General features: G+C 38.7%; 1 protein-coding gene across 1 annotated transcript; it reads left to right on the top strand.

Moving 5' to 3' along the window:
• Positions 1 to 8391: 8391 nt before the first annotated feature.
• Positions 8392 to 22878, top strand: LOC117988969 (uncharacterized). Its single transcript, XM_034976269.2, has 3 exons — positions 8392 to 8580; positions 20172 to 20314; positions 20889 to 22878. Exons 1-3 carry the CDS (start codon positions 8509 to 8511, stop codon positions 20983 to 20985), a joined length of 312 nt encoding a protein of 103 aa, XP_034832160.1. The 5' UTR covers positions 8392 to 8508; the 3' UTR covers positions 20986 to 22878.
• Positions 22879 to 23190: the final 312 nt, after the last annotated feature.

Below are 23190 nucleotides of genomic sequence, written 5' to 3' on the forward strand. Positions count from 1 at the left end.
TCTAAACGAATGCCTACGTCATAATAGCTATCTATGCATACCAAATTTCAGTCCGATCCGTCCAGTAGTTTGAGCTGTGCGTTGATAGATCACTCAGTCAGCCAGTCAGCCAGTCAGCCAGCCAGTCAGCCAGTCAGTCAGTCACCTTTTCCTTTTATTTATTTAGATGAAGTTGCACTTTCCACAAAAACAGTAGCAGATCATGACTTTCAAAAAGAGCGAGGCGTAACCTGATCTGGAAGATCCTTTAATTTTACGGGGGCTTCCTACTCGAAAGACCTGGTGCTTACCAACGATAAACAGACAGTTTCAGCTGATTTTTTAAATTTCATTCAAGAGGATTTCTCGGTATTTATATTGGAGGCCCTCTAGGTTGGAACTCAATTGTTTCTTTAATCTTGCTGAAATGAGCTTAGGTACCTACTTTAAACTTTTCCTTGATTTTACGGCGACCTCCTACTCCAAAGACCTGGCTCTATAGATAATTACTTAGGTACCTACTTAATCTGCTTACTTTATCTCAGCCTATTTTTAAATATTTCAATCAAGGTTTTGTCAGGATTTGGAACCCCCTAGTATTGGAACGCCTCATCTGCGCGGCCACCACGGGTTAATCCGCATTCCGCAATGCACGAAGGCTGACAGAAAATATTTAAATTAAAAAAAAAAACAGAAACGAATAAGTACATATCAGCTGATATACTAATACTGAGCTGAGGTGACTCACCAGTCACCGTTCGTTCAGTGTCAGCCAACAGGGAACAGACATAGGAACAGACGGGAAAATAAATCACAATAATTAACGAGTCTGTTGTGTGGTGGAAGCCGTGGAACCAGACGAGTAGGTACCGAGTACCGACCTACGTCGCTCACCTCGTCGTGCTCTTTTTGTGGAAGTCATAAAACGAGGGATTTTCGGAGAAAGACTGCTGCGTAGATATTAAAAATGTTGGCCACAATCCAAACCATAATGAGTTGGTCCGCCATAGTAATTATTAAGTAGGTAAGTAATATTTGATATTACATTATTTATATATATTTATAGCCCTTAATAAATGTACAAAATACAATTTATGGTATTATGGTTTTGATTTTGATAACGGTAACGTGTAGGTAAATAGAAACCTACACATGGGATTTATCAATCTTGATAAGGCATATGATACAGTTCTCCTAGAAGTTTGAAAGTGAAGAGAGTGCCTGGAAATTATGTGAGGCTTGTGAAAGTGATGTATAAAAGTGGTGAGTGAAACATAATATATATGTAAACTGATGGCCTTCAGCCAAATATTGCATAAAAAATATAAAAAGCTTTATTTGACTGTGACTTTCCAGATTTCTGTAAAAATGTAAGTATGTATGTATGTAAGTAGGATATTGTACAATATTGAATATTCTTTATTGCACCACAAAACACAAATGACAAGTTACAAAAAAGAAATCTTAATAAGTAGGTAGGTACAAAAAGGCAGTGTTATTATCGCTATCCATACCTATAGCTAAAATCTATAAAAATGTGTAATTTTAAAGTTACACCGATTCAAAGATTTAAGTAGATACCTAAGTACCTACCTACTTACAATTACATACAAAATTATTTGAACACGCGATGGTGTGGGTAAGTTGTAACAGGAGGAATCCGTACTGTTGAATTATAAAAGAACACCTTTTATAATTCAACAGTAAAACCCTCCGCCTTTTTAAGCCGGTCATAATTAACCGGTTAATAATAATTGATTAATATTAAATAAGTACTTAGGTATGTATTTTTTTCGTTCCAAGTCTCTAGTATCTCCAGACTCTCCAGTCCAGGATGCCCCTATTTATATTCTGGGTTAATTATTCATATTTATAGAATTTTGTAATATTCATCTGCATATTTCATGTACTTCAGTGCACTTAATTACATCAACTGGCACCTGACTGCATTTGCTATTCTTGGAATAGATTCTCCGGGTGGTATATTTTCCAAGGGCGTGAATACAATCAAGGTCAGTTTGTCCTCATATTTGATATTCCTTGACTGAGTGCCTAGGTAGACAACATTACATAGTAGTTGATGACATTGTTTAGTTCATACGGGTGGGAAGCTTGAAAGTGTCACAGAAAAAATAGTCCGCGACAGGTCGAGATGGCAATCGGGGTATGAGGCGGGAGGACGCCCCGCACACCCGCACGACACCCTCGCTCGCCCGCACTGGGTTAGCGCGGGGGCTGTGCGTAGGGCTTTCGAATACCGGATTTTATCTATACCGGTACCTATTAATACCGAATTTTTTGGGGTTCCGTAGTCCGTACCTCAAAAGTAAAAAAGCAACCCTTATATAGGATCACTTTTTTGTCTGTCTGTCCGTCTGCCTGTCGTGTCTGTCAAGAAAACCTATAGGGTACTTCCCGTTGACCTAGAATCATGAAATTTGGCAGTTGGTCTTATAGCCCAAGTATAGGAAAAAATCCGTATAGTTTATACATCTATCTACCTATTAGGTACTTAGGCTATTTTGTTGATGATTAATTTATTTACCTTATGGGTAAATATATAATAAACTTTTTAAGTGTAATCTTCCCAAATACTTAGTTCGAATAATATAATTTTCCAAGAATACTAGAAAAAAATCTCTTATCTCACTGAAATTACGCACAATAGACGTAAGTGTTAATATCTCTGACCCTTTAAATGATAGAGTCGAAATTGATGGAAAATTCGTAGCTTTTAATAGCATAATTTTAGTAATAGGCAAGTAGGTTGATACGTAAATAGAAAAAGAGAGCCCGCGAGGGCCAGACCTTCGTTATTTTATAAAAACTGAAAGTTTCTCTGCGTATTGTCCGCAACACAGGAAAGGAAGATCAGCAACTATGAATTTTGGACCATGGAGGCTTTGGGAGATAACAGGTAACAAAGGTGTAAAAAATCTTACTTCAAAGTACTAAGTATAAGGTGTATTTTTTACATTTTATTTGGAATAGTATTAGAAATCACGCCATGCAATGCCAAGCACTTAGTATCGTGGCAACCCCCTGCCAGACGCCCTTAAACTCTTAAAAAGTTTATCGTTCTTCCCTGTACAATACGCAGAGAAACATTTAGCTTTTATAAAATACTTAACGAAGGTCGGGCCCTCGCGGGCTCTCAGGCCAGAATTAGGTACCTACGTTAGTAGATATTTACCAGGATTCCTGCCGTTCTTCGAAAAACCCTCAGAAGATAATAATGCCGCGGTAGGCGTGGTTTAATCATGGGTCCAGTTCTGCGTGCGGAAATTCTTTTCGTCGTTTTCAGGGTTTCAATCCGTACCCGAAGGGTGGCAACAGCTCTTATACTAAACCTCAAGCCAAATATAGGTACTTATGTAGATTTGTTAATTAGCTATGTAGGTATGTAGAATGTAGACACGTACAATTTCTAGTGCAAGTCAGACTCGCGCTCGCGCACCTAACGTTCCGATACACAGTCGTATTTTTTCAACATTTTGCATGATAAATCAAAAACTATTATTAAATCTGTTGAATAAAAATCTGTTTTAGAATGTACAGGTAAAGCCCTTTCATACCCCACTTGGTAGGTATATTAATCTTACTTTGAAAGTTAAAAATAATAATTATAAATTGTTCATGAACACATTTTAGTTTTTCTTGTGATGTAACCACAAATTCATAGGTCAACGGGAAGTATCCTATTGGTTTCTTGACAGACAGATGGGCGGACAGACAGACAACAAAGTGAACCAATAAGGGTTCCGTTTTTAGGGTTCCGTACCTCAAAAGGAAAAACGGAACCCTTATAGGATCACTTTGTTGTCTGTCTGTCTGTCTGTCTGTCCGTCTATCTGTCAAGAAACCTACAGGGTCCCGTTGACCTAGAATCATGAAATTTGGCAGGTAGGTACATCTTATAGCTGACATTTGGGGAAAAATCTGAAAACCGTAAATTTAGGGTTAGATCACATTAAATTGTGGTCATGAACTAATAATTATTTTCAACTTTCGAAGTGAGATAACTATATCAAGTGGGGTATCATATGAAAGGTCTTCACCTGTACATTCTAAAACAGATTTTTATTTATTTTTATGCATCATAGTTTTTTAATTATCGTGCAAATAGTCAAAAAAATACGACTGTAGTACGGAACCCTCATTGCGCGAGCCTGACTCGCACTTATCCGTTTTTTCCTTTTGAGGTACGGAACCCTAAAATTAAAAAATATCAATAGTGTCTAATCAAAATGCTAATAAAATGTACAACAAACAACGAGTTATTTTGATTGAAGTGGCGTGGCACTACGTAAATTATTCTTGGAATTGTTTGTAAATCACACGGGTACGGGGTTGAGTAAAAAAACAACGTAAACGTGTCTCCTTGAAACTACGCATTTTTCTCTGGCAAATACAACACACCTACCTCTGGCAAATTCATACACAGCAACAAAAAACCGGTCAAGTGCGTGTCGGGCCACGCGCAGTGCAGGGTTCCGTACTTGCCCGTCAGACGATTTCAAGTACATTTTATAAGTTGGTTGATTGGTTATTACTCGTTAACTTGTAAAGAAGCTAGTTTCTCTTTTAACCTCGTCATACATGATAGCCTAGAATCTAGATGATGCCCGTGACTTCGTGCGCGTGGATTATGGTTTACAAAAATCCCGTTTCTCTTTGATTTATCGTGCAAAATATCGAAAAAATACGACTGTAGTACGGAACCCTTTTAAATGATTTAACATAGTTTTGCATGATAGAAAAATCTATGTATTTATTATAGTTATTAAGTTTTATGTTAAATCGCTAGTAAACCATTCAATAAAAATAAATAAATCCTCGGTGCGCGAGTCTGACTCGCACTTGGCCGGGTTTTTTTTTCAAGATTATAACCTACTATTTACTTTGTCGTATCATAAAGACGGAGGGATGGACGGACGGACATGGCAAAACTATAAAGGTTCCTTGTTGATTCATCATTATCATGATCAACCCATAACCGGCTCACTACAGAGCACGGGTCTCCTCTCAGAGTGAGAAGGGTTTTGGCCATAGTCTACCACGCTGGCCATGTGCGGATTGGTAGACTTCACACACCTTTGAGAACATTATGAAGAACTCTCAGGCATGCAGGTTTCCTCACGATGTTTTCCTTCACCGTTAATTAAATATCACTTGCTATAGCAAGTGATATTTAATTAATTAAAACGCACATAACTCCGAAAAGTTAGAGGTGCGTGCCCGGGATCGAACCCCCGACCTCCGATTAAAAGGCGGACGTCCTAACCACCAGGCTTTCACAACGCCTTGTTGATTACGGTACCCTAAAAATATTTGTTATTGAAATGTTATTTAAGCGGTCGATTTGTCAATCGGAGACCATCGATCTCGTAGTACGAGCAGAATAACAAACAGCACAATGTTTATTTATTGACCGCGTGTGTATTATCGGTTATCATGTCTTATCACTGGTAAATACCAACTAAGGCCCACTCAATAATAATAGGCCGCCCGCTTTCATTCATGTTAAATCGCAATATTAATAATTATAATAGTACAGATAAATTACAAGCATGCTAAGTACCTATATTTAAATGATAATAATTTATGATATCAATAGGTAGAACATAGGTATAAGTACGCAACAGGTCATAACGGCAATCGGGGAGGGTACGCACCGCACACCCGCACAGCCCCCGCGCTAACACGGTGCGGGCGAGCGCGGGGTAGATAATGAGGAAATATTTTTCCTAACGATGCCGTGCACACTAATAGCCGGGAAAAAAGCTAATGGCTTTGGGCTTTTGTTCTTTTAGAAATATTTAATGAGCCCATTTCGATAAATATCACACTTATATTAATATTATAAAGGCGAGAGTTTGTATGTGTGTGTGTGTGTGTGTGTATGTTTGTTACTCCTTCACGCAAAAACTACTGGACGGATTTGGCTGAAATTTGGAATGAAGATAGATTATATCCATAGGCTACTTTTTATCCCGGAAAATCAAAGAGTTCCCGCGGGATCCGCCTCCTATTCAGGAGGTCAAGGGTTCGAAACCGGCCAAGCACCTTTAACTGTTCGAGTTGATTTATGCATGCCTGAGAGTTCTCCACAATGTTTTCAAAGGTGTGTGAAGACAATTAATCCTATCATTTGGCTAACGTGGTAGACTATGGGCAAATCCTTCTCATTCTGAAGAAAAACCCGTGCTCAATAGAGAGTCGGTGGCGATGGTTGGGTTGATCATGATGATAATGATGATGATGATAAATATAGTGAAGCTTTGAAACTGATAGGACGTCAGGCCTGCTGCCTAAGGAGTTGAACCCTTTCGCGAGGTAAACAACGCAATGTTTATTTAAATAAATGACTGTGCATTTTATCGGTTTATTACTGGTAAATACCTACCTACCTACGTTCTAAGATTAATAATAATTAGGCTGGTCGCTTTCATTCGTGATTAATAAAGTAGATACCTATATCTATGCTATCTATACTCTATACTATTATATAAAGAGGTAATGTTGTTAAGTTAGTTTGTAGGGGGTAATCTTTGGAACTACTGAACCGATTTTAAAAATTCTTTCACCGGTAGAAAGCTACATTATGTCTGAGTGACATAGGCTACGGGTGATACGGGATCTTTAAAAACCTATACCTACGCGGGCGAAGCCGCGGGGATCAGCTAGTACCTAATAAAATCGTCTTACCATGACATATTTCAAGGCTGTGACATGATGCTACAAAATATCGTATCGTATGAATAAGGGCGTAACTGCCGTTGTTTTTTTTTGACTTGAAATCTATTCTCAATTTTACATCATTCAAACTTGTAAAAGTTTGGAAAAATTGAGTTTATTGCCTAGAAATTAGGGTTTGAAAATAAGCCGCAATAAATATTGTACTTTCAGAAAAGATCACCATATTTATAATAATAAAATATAAAAATACAGGCCAAGTGCGAGTCAGTTTCGCGCAACGAGGGTTCCGTACTACAGTTGTTTCTTTTTGACATTTTGCACGATAATTTAAAAACTATGATGCATATAAAAATAAATAAAAATCCGTTTTAGAATGCACAGGACGACCTTTCATAAGATACCCCACTTGATATATATAGTTATCCTACTTCGAAAATTGAAAATAGTAATATTAACTAAGTAGTTGATGACCACAATTTTCATTTGTGTGATGTAACCACAAATTCACGGTTTTCAGATTTTTCACCGAATGTCTGCTATAAGACCTACCTACCTGCCCAATTTCATGATTCTAGGTCATCGGGAAGTACCTACCCTGTAGGTTTCTTAACAGACCGACAGACAGACAGACAGACAACAAAGTGATCCTATAAGGGTTCCGTTTTTCCTTTTGAGGGCCGAAACCTTAAAAAGCGAACAAAATATAAAAACAAGCGGCGGCTACTAAGGCAGAAAGGGCCAAGAGGCGCAAATATGAGAATATAGAAAATAGTTTCATATTTGTGCCTTTTGGGGTGGAGACCACGGGTTCGTGCGGCGAGGATGCTAGATCCTTTTTTAAGGACCTTTCGTCCCGTCTCGCGGAATCCACGGGGGACCGGAGGGCTGGCAGTTACCTCGGTCAGCATATTAGTCTGGCCATTCAACGAGGTAACGCTGCCAGCGTTCTGGGCACCCTGCCTCGTTGCGGTGGTTTGGATGATATTTTCGATCTGTAATTTTTATGTTCTAGAATAAGTTTGGAATTTTTGTTTATTGTAATTTCTTATTTAGTATTTTAATTTAATTGATTTTATTTTTGAATAAGAAAGGAATAAAGAGCGTTATTAACATATTATTTAAAAAACAATAGATTTTATAGGTACTTAGACGTAAGATTTTTAACACCTTTTAACTCCCAAATCCCAATGCCACAATGATCCAAACTACATAGTCGCAGATCGTTCCTCCCTGTGTTGGGGACAAAACGCAGATAAACTTTCAGCTTTTGTAAAATAAGGAAGGTCTTGCACGTGCTGGCTCTTAGTCCATTAGGTACCTACATAGATAAGATTTATATTTTTAATGATTTCAATCGATGCATATAAGGAAAACTTTTACAGTCCTCACAAACGAAATCTTCTTCTTAGAAATACATATTTAATTATTAAGCCCAATTCGTCAAAAACAAAAGGTAGGTACTTAACAATAAGTAAGTATAATATTATTTTGAAACTGATAAGCCTACGTGAGGCCTAAAGAGTAAAGGGGACTGGAAGTTGGAACCCTTTTGCAGGGCCTCATCTCGGGCGTCACTTATCTATTCCGATCTGAGGTTTCCCGCGAGGGTCTTTTGGAGCGCCTCGCATCTTCGAAACCTCTCCATTAGGAAAATCTGCTGCGGTATGCTCAGCGCGTCAGCGCAGCGGCACGGCAGTCTACTTATACCCGGGCTCACGCCTGCCGTCGCCACTATATTACGATCCGCTACCGAGTGCACCGTGCGTTGGTTTTTCTCAACTTTGATAATCGCAACCGTAATTTTAAGTAATCGGATTATAACGGGTGATCATGAAGCGAACACTGTTCATCATCCTGGTCGTCTGCACGCTCTCCACAATGGCGGCGGTCCCCAAGCAAAGGGTGAGTGTTTTTAATTTTTCGTTGAGTGTATTTTAAAGACCGAGACAATCTTCAGATCGATTTGTATGTAAACAAGGTTTTTTAAATATTGTAAACAATGCAGTTTTATCCTAATATTTATTTATATATCTATACTGGCACCGATTCTAAGCACAACCTAATTTTAGAGTATTCGCACCCTCTTCTTACTATTGTAATATGAAAAGGACAGAAGCAGTTTGACATTTCTAAATTTAATTTTTAGATGGTAAACCCGTGATTTTAGCACGCACTCGCGAACCTACTGTTTAAATTTGTATTGTGCACTAAAATTTAGAGTCTTTAAATGTGAAAGTTATATTCCGTTCCTTTTTTAACATTAGTAAAAAGAAAAGGATGCAGATACTCTAAATTTAGTTTAGAGAGAGACTAGAGAATCGGGGCCACTATCTAGTTAAGTTTGTTTGTAGGGGTAATCTCTGGAACTACTGAACCGATTTTGAAAATTCTTTCACCAATAGAAAGCGACATTATTCCTGAGTGACAGAGGCTATATTTTATTTTCAAAAAAATTAGAGATCCCTTCGAAAATTGCAATAAAGTGAAAAAAGTCGTCTCATCCATGATACCATGGGGATTTTTAAAGAATCATGCGTTTGAATGTTTTTACGAGATTTGGTACTGAGATATCTTGCATCACGGGGACGGGCTTCTACAGATGGTTACTTTTTGTCCTGAAAATCAAGAGTTCCCACGGGATTTTTAAAAACCTAAATCCACGCGGGCGAAGCCGCGGGGATCAGCTAGTAATATTATAAATGTGAAAGTGTGGATGTTTGTTACTCAATCACGCGAAAACTGCTGGACGGATTCGTACCTACCCCAAGGGTTGGACACCAACGTCATACTCGTGTGCCAAGGTTATAGGTATTTACATAGATACCTACCCTACATCTTTAGCGCTGCGAAAAAAAAAGTAATTGTAGGCTTTTGCGCTGTCGAATTTCTTTTTATTTACTTAATAAGTAGTAATATGTTTTATTAAGTGTCTATCTAAGTTTCAATAAAGGTGATTCCTCTATTCTACTTCATATTATCTACTATTTATTTCTATATATACTTATGGTATTTAACCTATACCAATACCACCTATATCCACGGAATATTCCAACATCAATGCCTACAACAATAAATATAATAAAAGTCCATGCGTATTTTCCTTGAACGTTTACATTACTTACTAAAATACTATAATGCTTATCATTAGTTTCTAGAAAGAAAACAACAGAGTTCTTTTTAGATAAGCGAAGAAAGAGACGTATGTAAGGTCGGCCTCAGAATTCGAGTAGCGTGATGGTCCCAATAGGGCCGGCTAAAGCAAATTCGGCGCCGGGGTGCGAAAGTTAGTCTGCGCCCCGCCCCCCATTAAAAGTACCTATATAATCACCAGCACACATATAGGTAGTATGCGACAGGTCAACATGGCAATCAGGGTGAGGCGGGGGGGACGCCCTGCACAGTGCACACCACGATTCTCAACCTTCCGCGTAATATAATTATGAGCGCGAGCGAAGCGAGCGCGAGATTATTTATTGTTGAAATAAAAAAAAATCTCGGAATATAAGTAATATCTAGGTACCTACTCAAAAAATTAAAAAGCGCGAGCGAAGCGAGTCCGATTTTTTTTAATATCCACTCAAGGAAGGTGCACATTTGATCCTTTTGGGCACCCCTCCCTCCAAATCACATCTAGGCACTCAGAAATTGATAAAGCGCAAGCGAAACGAGCGCGGAGTTTTTCACAATATTGTCCATGAGAAGCATATTATATCTGTTTACTTTTCGCCACCACCCGAAATATAATCTAGGTAGTTCGGTATTTGCAATTTGATATAACGTGCACGAACTTTTCTTTCAGCACCCAGCCCTCGAGGGCTGTAGGGCTCCTTGGTCCGTGGGCCTGTGGCATTTTGCCCGACTTGCCACCCTTTTGCTACGCCACTGGCTGTGCCCGCGGTTCCACTCGTGTGGTCTCAGTCTAGTAGGTACCTATCTAAATTTATGGGCGGTTGGCTTGCGCCCCCCATGGCTCTGCGCCCGGGTGCACCGCACCCCTTGAAACCCCGGGTAAAGACGGCCCTGGCCCGTCCCATATTGTTTTTTGGATTAAGCTCCTTAATCCTGATGCTGCAGGGTTACTGCCCACCTATAAGTCATGGAGATTCAGGAACTGTTAATGAAAAATTAATATTATAGGTACTAAGCAACAGGTCCCAACTTCTCAACTCTGATGATGCAGGCCAGAGCACTTTTAAACAATACAAATTCAGGAACTGTTTATCTTCTATATATATAAAAGGAAAAGGTGACTGACTGACTGACTGACGGACTGACTGACTGATCTATCAACGCACAGCTCAAACTACTGGACGGATCACGCTGAAATTCGGCATGCAGATAGCTATTATAACGTAGGCGTCCGCTAAGAAAGGGTTTTTCAAAATTCAACCCCTAAAGGGGTAAAATAGGGGTTTGAAGTTTGTATGAAACTCTGTCAGTTTTGAAGTGTCTATAAAGAAGTTTTGTAGGTAGTTAATATTTTTATTTTTTGCAATTAGCAGTATGACATATTTTATTAAGCTCATGTTAAAATCTCATAGTTAAAGATCAAACCTAAGGGTGTAAAATAGGGGTTTAAAATTTGTGTATTCCACGCGGACGAAGTCGCGGGCATAAGCTAGTGGTAAAATATTATTTTAAGTACCAATATAGACATCACTATTGAGCTCCAAGTCGCGACTCCTCAATCCTCATGTTACAGGGCATTGAACTCCCAAGTCACGGGGTTTTAGAAACTGTTAATCGTAAACAAATGCTAGAGATGAGAGAGACTTCTTGATTGTACTCCAAGTTCCAACCCTCAACTGTTATGATGCAGGGTACTGCATCACACAGCACATGTAAAGAATAATCTGAAAATCATTCATTTGTAGCTATCATTAGACATCAGAATATGCATGTTTGTATATGCAAATGCATAAAACGCTATTTTCTGCATATTTCAGTATCATATTGCATAGTTCACTATCGGAAAAGTCCGTGGTTCTGTATAAAACCCCGACCCTTCAAGGAATAAAAATAGTAAACGCATTAAAAAAAAACGGCCAAGTGCGAGTCAGGCTCGCGCAATGAGGGTTCCGTACTACAGTCGTATTTTTCGACATTTTGCACAATAATTCAAAAACTATGATGCATAAAAATAAATAAAAATCTGTTTTAGAATGTACAGGTGAAGACCTTTCATATGATACCCCACTTGATATAGTCACTCACTTCGAAAGTTGAAAATACTAATTATTAGTTCATGACCACAATTTAATTTTTTTTGTGTGAAATTAAATTCACTGTTTCCAGATTTTTCCCCAAATGTCAGCTATAAGATCTATTTATAGTATTTTTTCCTCTCCAACATTAATTTAAAAAAAATCGATGATCTTGCTAAAAAACGTACTATAAAATAAAAAAAACAACATTCAATTATTGAATAGAGCCTCGATAGCCAACGGTTAAAGGAGCGGACTGAAATACGAAAGGGCGCCGGTTCAAATCCCACCCGTATGCACTATTGTCGTAACTATTCCTACCACAAGTAAAGAAAGGGGAATATTAGCCAGTATGATTAACCTAGCTAATATTTTTTTTTTATTAAAAGAATTACATATTCAAAAGATTTATAGCCAGAGTCACTCTCGGGATAGTGAGAATTCTAACCATACGGCATACCCCATATAACTTCCAAATCTGTTCAGGCATTAAAAGTTACGGTGGAATAAAGTGACTCACATACCTACAAGCATAGGTACCTACATGATGCCTGAAAACATTTCACTTCTTTTTTGGGCAGCCGGGCCGTGTAAAAACAGAAAGATGTTGGTGTCTATTTTATTTTCGGCGCGGAACTCTAGATTGTATCACCTGGGAGAAAATGATTGATGACGGGATGTCTGCGGGATGCCGCTTCGAGTCGTGACTCGTGACCGACGTCACGTAGGTACCTCTTTATCTCAATCAAAGCGCGTGCAGACAGATTTCGTCACCATTCTGTTGACTTGGAAGGACCAAACTGACACTTTTTACCATGTGCTTTAGACGTAGGTAACTGCACTAAAATGCTGTTTAAGTCCCGCAAATTGCTATTGCGCTGGAACCACGTCTCATTAACATCAAAATGACGTCATTTTGACGTCAGTCGAAATACAGACCATCAGCAAAAAAAATTGTATACTGGTTGCTCGAAACTTCAGTCTAGTGCTGACGTCACTAAAGTGGCGGCCACGCGCATTAGAAATTTGCGGGACTTATATCGATCTCTCTAATCCACGTTTTAATATTATCCCATACCGTTTACTGCTGCAATTACTACCCCATATTACAAATACGAAAGATGTGTTTGTTTGTTGGTTTATTGGTTTGTCGTTCAATCGCGACGGAGCAGGGTGCGTTAAATTATTCATGGATAAGTTTAATCTCAAATTAAATGAGTAGGTAGGTATTATGCCCTTTTCAACCGACTTGAGAAAAGGAGGTTCTCAATTCGTCGGAATCTAAGTATACTCACTTATTGCGGAATAAAGTCGCCAGCATCTCGTACCTCGTAAAGAGATGACTCATAGTCATGAGAGTTCAATCGTGTTATCAAACCTACGCACTTACAATGTTTGGGTTATACAAACCGTCTTTAAAAAAAACCGGCCAAGTGCGAATCAGACTCGCGCACTGAGAGGTCCGTAGTACAATCGTATTTTATCGACATTTTGCACGATAATTCAAAAACTATGATGCATAAAAATCTGTTTTAGAATGCACAAGTGAAGACCTTTCAAATAATATCCCACTTGATATACATAGTTATCTTACTTCGATAATTGAAAACACTAATTATTAGTTCATGACCACAATTTAATTTTTTTTTGTGTAATGTAACCACAAATTCACGGTTTTTAGATTTTTCCCCGAATGTCTGCTATAAGACCTACTACCTACCTGCCAGACAGACAGACAGACAGACAGACAGACAGACAGACAGACCGACAGACAACAAAGTGATCCTATAAGGGTTCCGTTTTTCCTTTTGAGGTACGGAACCCTACAAAGAGGCGCCGCGACAAAACTTGGGTTTACACTTTAACTTTACAGAAACTACAGTAACTCCAAGATTTGATAGCCTGGATTTGATAGACGTCCGCCTCCTAATCGGGAGGTCGTAGGTTCGATTTCTGGTACTCACTTCTAATTTTTCTGTTTATTGGGTTAAATGTGGGCTAATTTAAGCTTAGGTTTAAAGCAATTGAAACCTGCTGCAGGCCGGAGACTATTTCTCCATGTTCTCAAAGGTATGTGAAGTCAGCCGATCCGCACTTGGCCAGCGTGGTAGACTATGGCCAAAAATCCTTCTCATTCTGAGAGGAGACTCGTCCTCATAGTTGCGAGCCAGCGATGGGTTCATGATGATGATGATGATGACGTAACTCCCATATCAACTCGCAGCAACAATAGGCTACTTGACACTTTTTTAAAGTTGGTCTTAAATGGTTAATATTTGTCCTATTATATCAAAAAAATTAACACTATATTTTTTTGCGCCCTAAAAACCGTAAAACTTTAATTTAAAAATATATTTTTCTTAGACAGGTGAAAACACTGTCGGCCATGTTTGGCCGATAGATTATCTGTGCTCTGACGTCATGCATTTGTAAACAACAGCATAACCTCCCAAAGTTTAATAAACATGACTTCTATACTAGTTTACATGAAAAATATAGTAATTATCGTTATTGTATCATCCGAGAATGTAAAAAACGCATCGATAAGGACCACAGGAAAGTTGTGGATCAGAGTGCCCAGTGAAATAAATATACGTAACACGCGAAGACTTGCTTAAAGGGATCCTATATGACTAACGACTTCAACCCTTATTTTTGCAAAGATCACTTTGTTGTAAGTCTTACTTAATAACTTATTCAATTTATAAAGAGAAAACGATATTTTTTTACGTTTACTATGAGTTTTTAGAAATATATAAAAACTAGCTTATGCTCGTGACTTCGCCCGCGTGGACTTCATAAATTTCAAACCTCCATTTAACCCACTCAGAGGTGAAATTTCAAAAAATCCTTTCCTAGTGGATACCTTCTCTTTACCTACAAAGAACACACCCACCAAATTTCATGTATCTAGGATCAGCTGTTTAGATGTTTAGGCTGTGCGTTGATATATAAGTTAGTCACGACTCTAAATTTTATATATATGGATACTACGTTAGTCCCCGCGTCACATCGGGAATATATATAATATGTAAACAAAGAAATGTCATCCCGATTCGGGATGACATTTCTTTGTTTACATATTTAATGACGTCACATCATGGCTGACAGCGTTTTCTGCGTTTCAAATAAAAATAAAAACTGTATTTTTTTTAATTGGATTTATATATCCATCCTGCGTTTTTAATAATTGTTATTGATATATTTCGTTGTTTTAAGCAAAATACTATAATAAATAATCATTTATTGGACGAAATTAGATATGAGTCAAGTAGCCTATTACTTTGTAGAAGAAATCAAATGACTCGTAACATCTTCGGGTGAAAAATGGTGCATTTTTGAATAAGTAGTCTTAAGTTTACAGAAAAATTGCGGGTTGATATTAAAAATAAATTTAAAAAATGCATAAGTATTTGTATATTGAAAATCCTCCAAAAATGAGCGAAAGTCTAAAATTTTCAAAAACTGTTTTTGTGTTTTACATTATGTAGGTATTCTTTGGTTTTACCTACTGTGTCGCCCGTACTTTCTTAGTGCAGTCACAGTATAATTATTATTATTTAATAGTACTAAGTAGTGCAGTCCACACGCAAAATTCGCGTTACGTTTCACGATGCAAAAGTACATTCCAACGTTTCACAAATCTGAGTTGCGTTATCGCCAGCTATAATAGGTACCTATTATATGTCTCACATAAACTGTGTCAAAGGGGTTCCCAGAAAAATTCCTGTGGCACTATTAAGTGTTCCGTCTTGAAGGTACCTCCGGATAAAAAATTAAGATAGTCAACGACCTGCAATTCCGTTTGCGTGGTGGTACCGACAACTTCCTGTTTACATGTTATGTGATCAACCACGTGATCATGTGTTTGGTTTCGCCATTCATAGAACGATTCGGTACATGCCTAAGTTACAGCCATAAGCACACCGAGCACTAAAGCTCCAAATAAAAGCTTACAAGTACCAACATTGCAATTATGACTATTGCTGAAATGGTAGGCCGTAGGCGTAGATAGAATAATAGGTAGATTTAAGTACCTACTGTGTAACCGCGTATGAGATAGCGATAGCACGACGTAACGATGAATAACACGACAATTATTACCATTTTTTAGTAGTCAATATTTGTATTAAACTATTAACCGATCAACAATATGTGTATTCAACGTTTTTTATGTGAAAACAAGTAAATAACACATGAGAAATACAATTACGCCACGAATTCTCAAAGTTTGTTTTGCAACTTCTTGTATGTATTCTTGAAAAAAACCAGTTGCACGATAAGGGACAAAAAATAGGTTAGCTGCGTCTCTGTTTATCACATTAGTAACTTTATCTGTGCTCTCTTTTTAGTGCGAATGAGAAAGCAAACGTTCCTGCATCTACCTTTATGTATTACTCTATCTACGGCCGTAGGTATACATAATAAAATATTAGGTATGATATATAAGTATATTACGTAAGCACAATGATTAATGCTAAGCTATAAAGTTAAGGCAGGCCCAGACTCCAGAGGCATATTATGTGTAATTTACTCTGTTACTTATATTTAATTTTAAGTTTTGGTAAGTATAAAATAAATCATGAATAAAATGAATAAAGGTCGTGCCGGTCCTCGCTCTGAACCATGAGGTGTCGGTTTTAGCGAACACAAAGTAGACTTCATGTGACGAGCACAATATTATGTAAGTTGCATGGCCAAAGCTCAACAGAGTCATGGTGGCAAATGATAACCGAATAGTTACTTAGGCATTTGTGATCCAATTTCTTGGAACCATTTCCATAAGTAAATATTCGGTTATCATTTTTAGCGCGTTTATATTTCGGTATATTTCACTATTTTGGATTTTGGTTGGACAGATTTAAATTTAGATCCAGACGAGAGCCAAGACAGAGTGTTTCCCTTTCCCCTCCAATTAAGTGTAAAAGTAGACGGCTGTGTTAAAAATAAATGGCGTCGGCCGCACACGTCTGACTCGGAGGGCTCGGAAGCACTCGGACGTGGCGCCATACATTTTCATAGTATTTTATCATGATCAATCCATCACCGGCCCATTACTGAGCGTGGTTCTTCTTTGAGAATGAGAAGGGTGTAGGCCACAGCCTGCCACGCTGGCCCAGTGCGGATTGGCAGACTTAGATGGATAGTGACCATTGTGGCATTGGCCAACTTATCTAACTATTATCGCATCAGCTGGGCACGCCCGTAGCACTCGTCTGTCACTTCAGCCGAGAGTCGTGACCTCTTAGAAGTCTACCCTAAAGCTTGTGCTCAGAGGAGGTTCGAGTATAGTGCAACTGGTGGAGTTTAAAGCACCGATTTCGGATTTCAGTATGCTCCTGTACCGTTGTGCTATTCAGGCTCATATTTAATCATATTAATTATATTGCACAATCATAGTGGCCACGCCTCTCGCAGTTCATGTCGTTGCTCCCGGTGTGCACGCGACCTAGCCATGAATAGAGCGTGGCGTGAGTCGTCAAACGTCAATCCGTCGCGCGTCGGCCGGATACGCTCAAGGGCACGCACTTTGTAGTCCGTTTCCTTAGTTCGCAATTCGCACTACCCGCAATCGTTCGATGACATCACTATTTACTGGTCAGTAGTCACTGGTCATCATCATATAGCCAAAACACTTTCATTAAATTGACCCGTGTCGGCTTCGGAAGGTTGGAGAAAGGAAAATGCCCGTATAGTACGCGACAGGTCGAGCTGGCAATCGGGGAGGGAACGTTCCGCACACCCGCACAGCCCATGCGCTAACCCGGTGCGGGCGAGCGCGGGTAGCGTGCGAGTGTGCGGGGGTCCGCCCGCCTCATACCCCGATCGCTATCTCGAACTGTCGCGTATCTACTATAGGTATATATAGGTATGTTAATCTGGAGTGTCAGCTATATGCTTATAAGTACGCTTTCGAATTCGTTAATTGAGTAACTACTTAGGTAGGTAGGTACCTAGATTTAAATATTTGTCGGTTTGTCTTTGCGCGGGTATCGCCGCATCACGGCTGTTCTCTAATTAATGTATCTATTTAACCTACAGAAATCTTCCAGTTACAGTTTTAATGTACCTAAGACCTACCTATATAATATATACGTAATATCATTAGCTAGTATCGCTAGTGATAGCAGGCGGGAGCAAGACCAATGGGCGATAAAATTTGTCCTCACTGATGAGTAAGAGCGAAGGTCCAAAACGCATGAAAGTAGAAGAGGCAGCAGTAGGAGGTAGGTATGTTAGTAGTCATAAATGGTGTGTGTGTGCTTTAGTAGGGTGTGACTGGTGTGGTGTGTGTTTGTGTATTTGGAATGTTACGAAATAAAACAAACATTTGCTTATCAACAAAATGAATTTACGATTGGAGTGAATGATGCAAGAATGTTGATCGCACATTACGTAGGTACAAGTCGCAAGCGCCGTTCACGCCGCAAATGCTAAGTCCTTGCCGCATGCGTCTATTCACTACTGACAATTTAAATTGCATGCCTCGGCCCGCTTATGACGCATCATAGATAATATTATCAAGCGTCCTAATGAATATTATGAATTAAGTATTTTATAATTACAAACATTATACCTACTTATTGTTATGAATATCTAGTCCCTCCAGCCATATCATTTTGTATAACAGGAGCTTAGGCATCTCTACGGCGGCTAAGAAATATCAAATGCAGTCCGTTTTAATGTCTGAGGACTCATCAAGCCTCTCCACTCTCCATGCAATGCATGTAGGTATGTATAGTGCAAGACCGTGTATAGGGAACGACCCGCACACCCACACAGCCTTCGCCTCAAACCCCGATTTCCATCTCAACCTGTCGCGAACTACTTATAGCTGAAAATTAACCGTTTTAACTTCCAAAAATAAGCGACCAAGAAAAAAGCGATTGCTAAGATCTTAGGCCAATGCGAATAATAACGCCTAGCCCTATTCAATTCGTGCTGTCTGTTCGACTCTGAGGTTATTCGCATTTTTAGTACCTAATGTTTCAGTATTAAAAAATACATTTCGAATCGTGTGACATTGTGCGATTCTTGCAGTGTGCGGTCTGTATAATTGGATTTTGATTAAGAAGTCATTGTTTTAATTGTCCATTGAGACACGCTTATCGTTTACTACGTAGCTGTAGTATTCTGTTCGGTGATTAGTTAACTAAGTAGGTACTCACGAAAATAGATAGTACTTACTGATAAGTGATAACTGTATAGGCATAAGCTACTTACGAGTACATATACCTACTTACAGAGAGATTTCGTAATGTCAAAATTTGCAAAAAAGATCCACTTTACAATGTATATCTAAGTAGTTATATTCCATAAGTTTTAAAAGTAGGTACCCTACAGTGGCGGACTAGTGTGTGGGTGAGGGTGCAGTCCGCCTCGGGGCTCGATTCCAGGGGCCTCCAAACTTTGAGAAGTTCTTTAGGGTAATTCCTAGTATGTTCAGTTAACAAGAGCCAGTTTGAAGTTTTAGGGCTCCGTAAAAAATAGAATGATGAAAGTATGAGTCCCTAAATAGTAATCCATTAGATCATTTCTCTAAAATAGAAGCAAAAAAATCGCGTTTGCTTCGCTCACGCTTATGTTAAATAGGTACTTAAATTTAAATTACAATTTTTTGTTTATTTTCGAATCTAGTGAAACTTTCTGTTTTTTTTATAGATACTCATTCAACTATCAGAAATGGCCTTCAATTCGCTTGTGGTGTTATAAAATAATATTTTTTGATTTTCTATTCGTTTTTAGTCATCTTTTCTGTAAAACTAAGTACAAATTTATAATAAAATTTATTTACGGAACCCTCCAGACCCCAGGGGGCCTTGAAAAACAGAATGGAGGCCACGCCTCCAGCGACGTCTCAAGAGTGCATCGCTATTCGCTAGGCTGTTGGGCCGCGCACTAAAGCTTACCTACGGCTACATAAACCTATCTGTAACTTACCTTTTTGGAAATCTAAAAAAAGATTTTTTATTAAGTAATTTTTATGCATAAAGTTATTGATTTATCGTGCAATATGTCAAAAAAACCGTTTCCTCCCTTATCTCCGAAGTGTACCTACCAATAAAAAAAACTGAAATCAATAGAGGTTTATGTATATATTTTTACAGGAAAAATAAAACCAACGCTCTGACTAGCATAGTTTTTTGATATTAAGAAAGTGATTAAATTAGATTAAAAGTGATTCAGATTACCGTTTTACTTCTCCGGAACCCTCGGTGCGCTGATTGGCACTTGGCCGGTTTAAACTGGGAATGTACCTACTCATATGTCGCTTTCTTTTCACTCCAGAGGGCTATTGATCCAGACGAAGAGGAAAATAAAACACCCAGTACTGCAAGCCCCGCGGAGACGTGTGCGCCGCATACTCCATGCGGATGGTCGGTCTACCACGCGCAGTCGAAAATTATCAACATGAATATTACTAATACTTAGTGAGTATAGTATACTTGTTATTTGTATTTCAAGCTGGATAACGATGATTATCCTTCCTAAAAGTAATGATGAGGTCTAGGTTGGAGTGCCCTTGCCTATAAGATGCTTATTCACTCTTGCCTTGAAGGTATAGATTGTATACCTATGTGGCAGTTATGGACTATTTTTAGGGTTCCATAAAACAAGGGGTTTATAGTCCATTTGTGTGTCACATTAATTATAACAAGTTGTATAATTTCTGATAAGCCCTATGACCAGTTACAAGTAAAGACCTGCAGTTAGTACAAATCTGTCATACCTACCTACTAAATATCTACCAAGCTCAAATCAAGAAATGTAACATTATTCCGCTGGGAATACGCACACTTCGTTCGTCGAGTTTAAATCTTTTATTAACTTTTAAGTAGATGTAAGGTCTTACTGATCTTTCCATGTAGACCTGCTCGTGCACAAGTCAGATCCTAACTAATCCAAAGAAAATACAGGTGCCGAAATACTAATGCTTTGCTATTTAGGTACATTCAAGAGAGAATCTTCGTGCTTTTTCTAAAGCTTATTTTGTTTTGATTCTAGTTGTAAATGTGCGTCAGGAACAACTTGTGAAGTGGGCGAAGATGATCCAGCCGCCAGCGCGTACGTGCTGAAGTGCAAGAAGACACCTGAGAGCTAGCGATCAGTGCTGCGTACGAGGCAGCTTCGCCTGCAGGCCGACGGCGCTTATTCACCGAAAACTTATCACAAATAGCTGGAGCCATGAGGGAGACGAAGAGCGAGGACGTCTTATACAATTGGAATCTATCATTCATTCTCAACTTTTAAGTTGAAACTTCGGACAGACGCGCGATGAATTCCGCGCGAATTGTGAATGTCATGCGACTGCACCATTCCTCTACAGGTTTACAGACCGTTCACTATAACTTTGTCGTCATTTTGGTAGCATTTTACAGTAATTCATACAATAATAAACTCTAAGATCGAAGAAATAAAACAAATAAAAGCAATGATGCCAACATGACAGCAAGAAACACGTTGCAAATTGCTTTCCACACTTCCACGCGGGTCGCGGGATTCGCCATGGTTTTACCGAAGAGAAGGTCAAGCGGCTTGACGTCAAACACGTATTTTGTTTTACTTGATCAAGCTGCTTAATAGTCGCATCCGGCAGCTTCATCACGCTCATCACGATCATCTTGATCACGCAAACAGCACTTTTCTCATATCTCGAATACTGTCCGAACGCGTCGCGTCAAGCAAAAAATAATATAAAAATCGCATCAATCACCGTCAAGTACACATGTTTGACTCAAGTATCAAGCAAACTTTGTTAACGGTCAAAATGCTTGGCTCAAGTAAAAATCTACGTGCATGACGTCAAACCGCTAGACCGTATCGGAAGCCCATTAGAGGACGGACAAAGGAATGGATATCATCCGTGATTAGTGTCAATAGACACTTCGAAAATATTGCGCGGTATACTTAACACGAGTGTGTAAAAAACATGGTAAATACCTACGTTATGCTTTGCCGCCCGCTGCATTGCTCACAGAACACTATTACTCCTGCACTGCTACACCGACTTAAGCGTTCTACACACCAAACTCGCTCCTGGGCTCGACGCGGCCGCTTGAACGTTGCAAGCCGGAAATACCGCCGCCGGATTTATTCAAGACTTTTTTGCAAATATACAAAAACGTTTAAGTGTAATAAATAATCTATATCAAATAGAAAGAAAGAAAAACGTTTATTTCATTAATATGTAAATATTAAATACCTACTTATCTAGGTACCTAAAAGTCGTCGCTAGATATAGAATCAGGCCTTTCGATAATTAGAAAATTTTCCGAAATTCGGAAAGTGTCTACACTAATTATTTTGGATATCCTTTATTTAAAAAAATTGTTCTATATTATATTATTCTATATTATGAATTTGATATTACCACAGGTACCTAGGTAATGTATGGTAGGTAGACTGAACACTTTGTTGATTCATTACCTAGGTGTTTTATCACCTTGTGCTTCTAAACTTATCTTTTAGCGAACCAACTGTGGGTATTTATCGCAGATCTAGTACGTATACACTATACATATTGTCAAAGTACTTATTAGATTTTATATTTTATTAGAATACCTAGGTACATACAATGCCCAAGTAGATACCTATAGTTCTCAAAAGGTGGACAGGGCAATCGGGGTATGAGGCGGGGGGCGGGTCATCCGCGGTATTCTGCACCCGCGGGGGCTGTGCGGCCTGCGGGTGTGCGGGGCCTCCCCACCCCGGTTGCCTTGTAGACCTGTTGTGAACTATACCTACGTATAGCGTAACTATTTTCATTTCAGAGCGTTATGAATAAGCACATTCCTATGTCGATTGTGTAATATTAATTTGTTTTTAAAGTATTTTACTTAATATTAAGTAGGTACCTACATACCTAGTTAGTGTTTAGAACGGATGGTTTTGTGACATAATAAATACGTATTAAAAGTAGGGAACCAGTGGTCACTATTGGTATTAGTAGTTAGTATAGTATACTTACATCTATTAAATAAAGACTTTAAAACTTTTCATTGTTTTCCTTTTTCCCTAGCATTGAAGTTTGAAAAATATTGTTAGTTACACATAATAATAATGGCCTAAGAGCCAGCGCGTGCCAGACATTCCTTATTTTATATAAGCTGAAAGTTTCTCTGCGTATTACCCCCAACACCAAGAGTAATGATTGTTTGGATCGTGGTGGCTTTGGGAGATAACAGGTAATAAAGGTGTGAAAAATCATACGTCGAAGTATAGTCTATTTTTTTATATTTTCTTCAGAATAGTATTAGAAATCACGTCATGCATTGCCAGACACTTAGTACCAGGCAACCCCCTGCCA

The sequence above is a fragment of the Maniola hyperantus genome, chromosome 15 (assembly GCF_902806685.2).
Source record: "Maniola hyperantus chromosome 15, iAphHyp1.2, whole genome shotgun sequence".
In the NCBI taxonomy this organism is placed as follows: domain Eukaryota; kingdom Metazoa; phylum Arthropoda; class Insecta; order Lepidoptera; family Nymphalidae; genus Maniola; species Maniola hyperantus.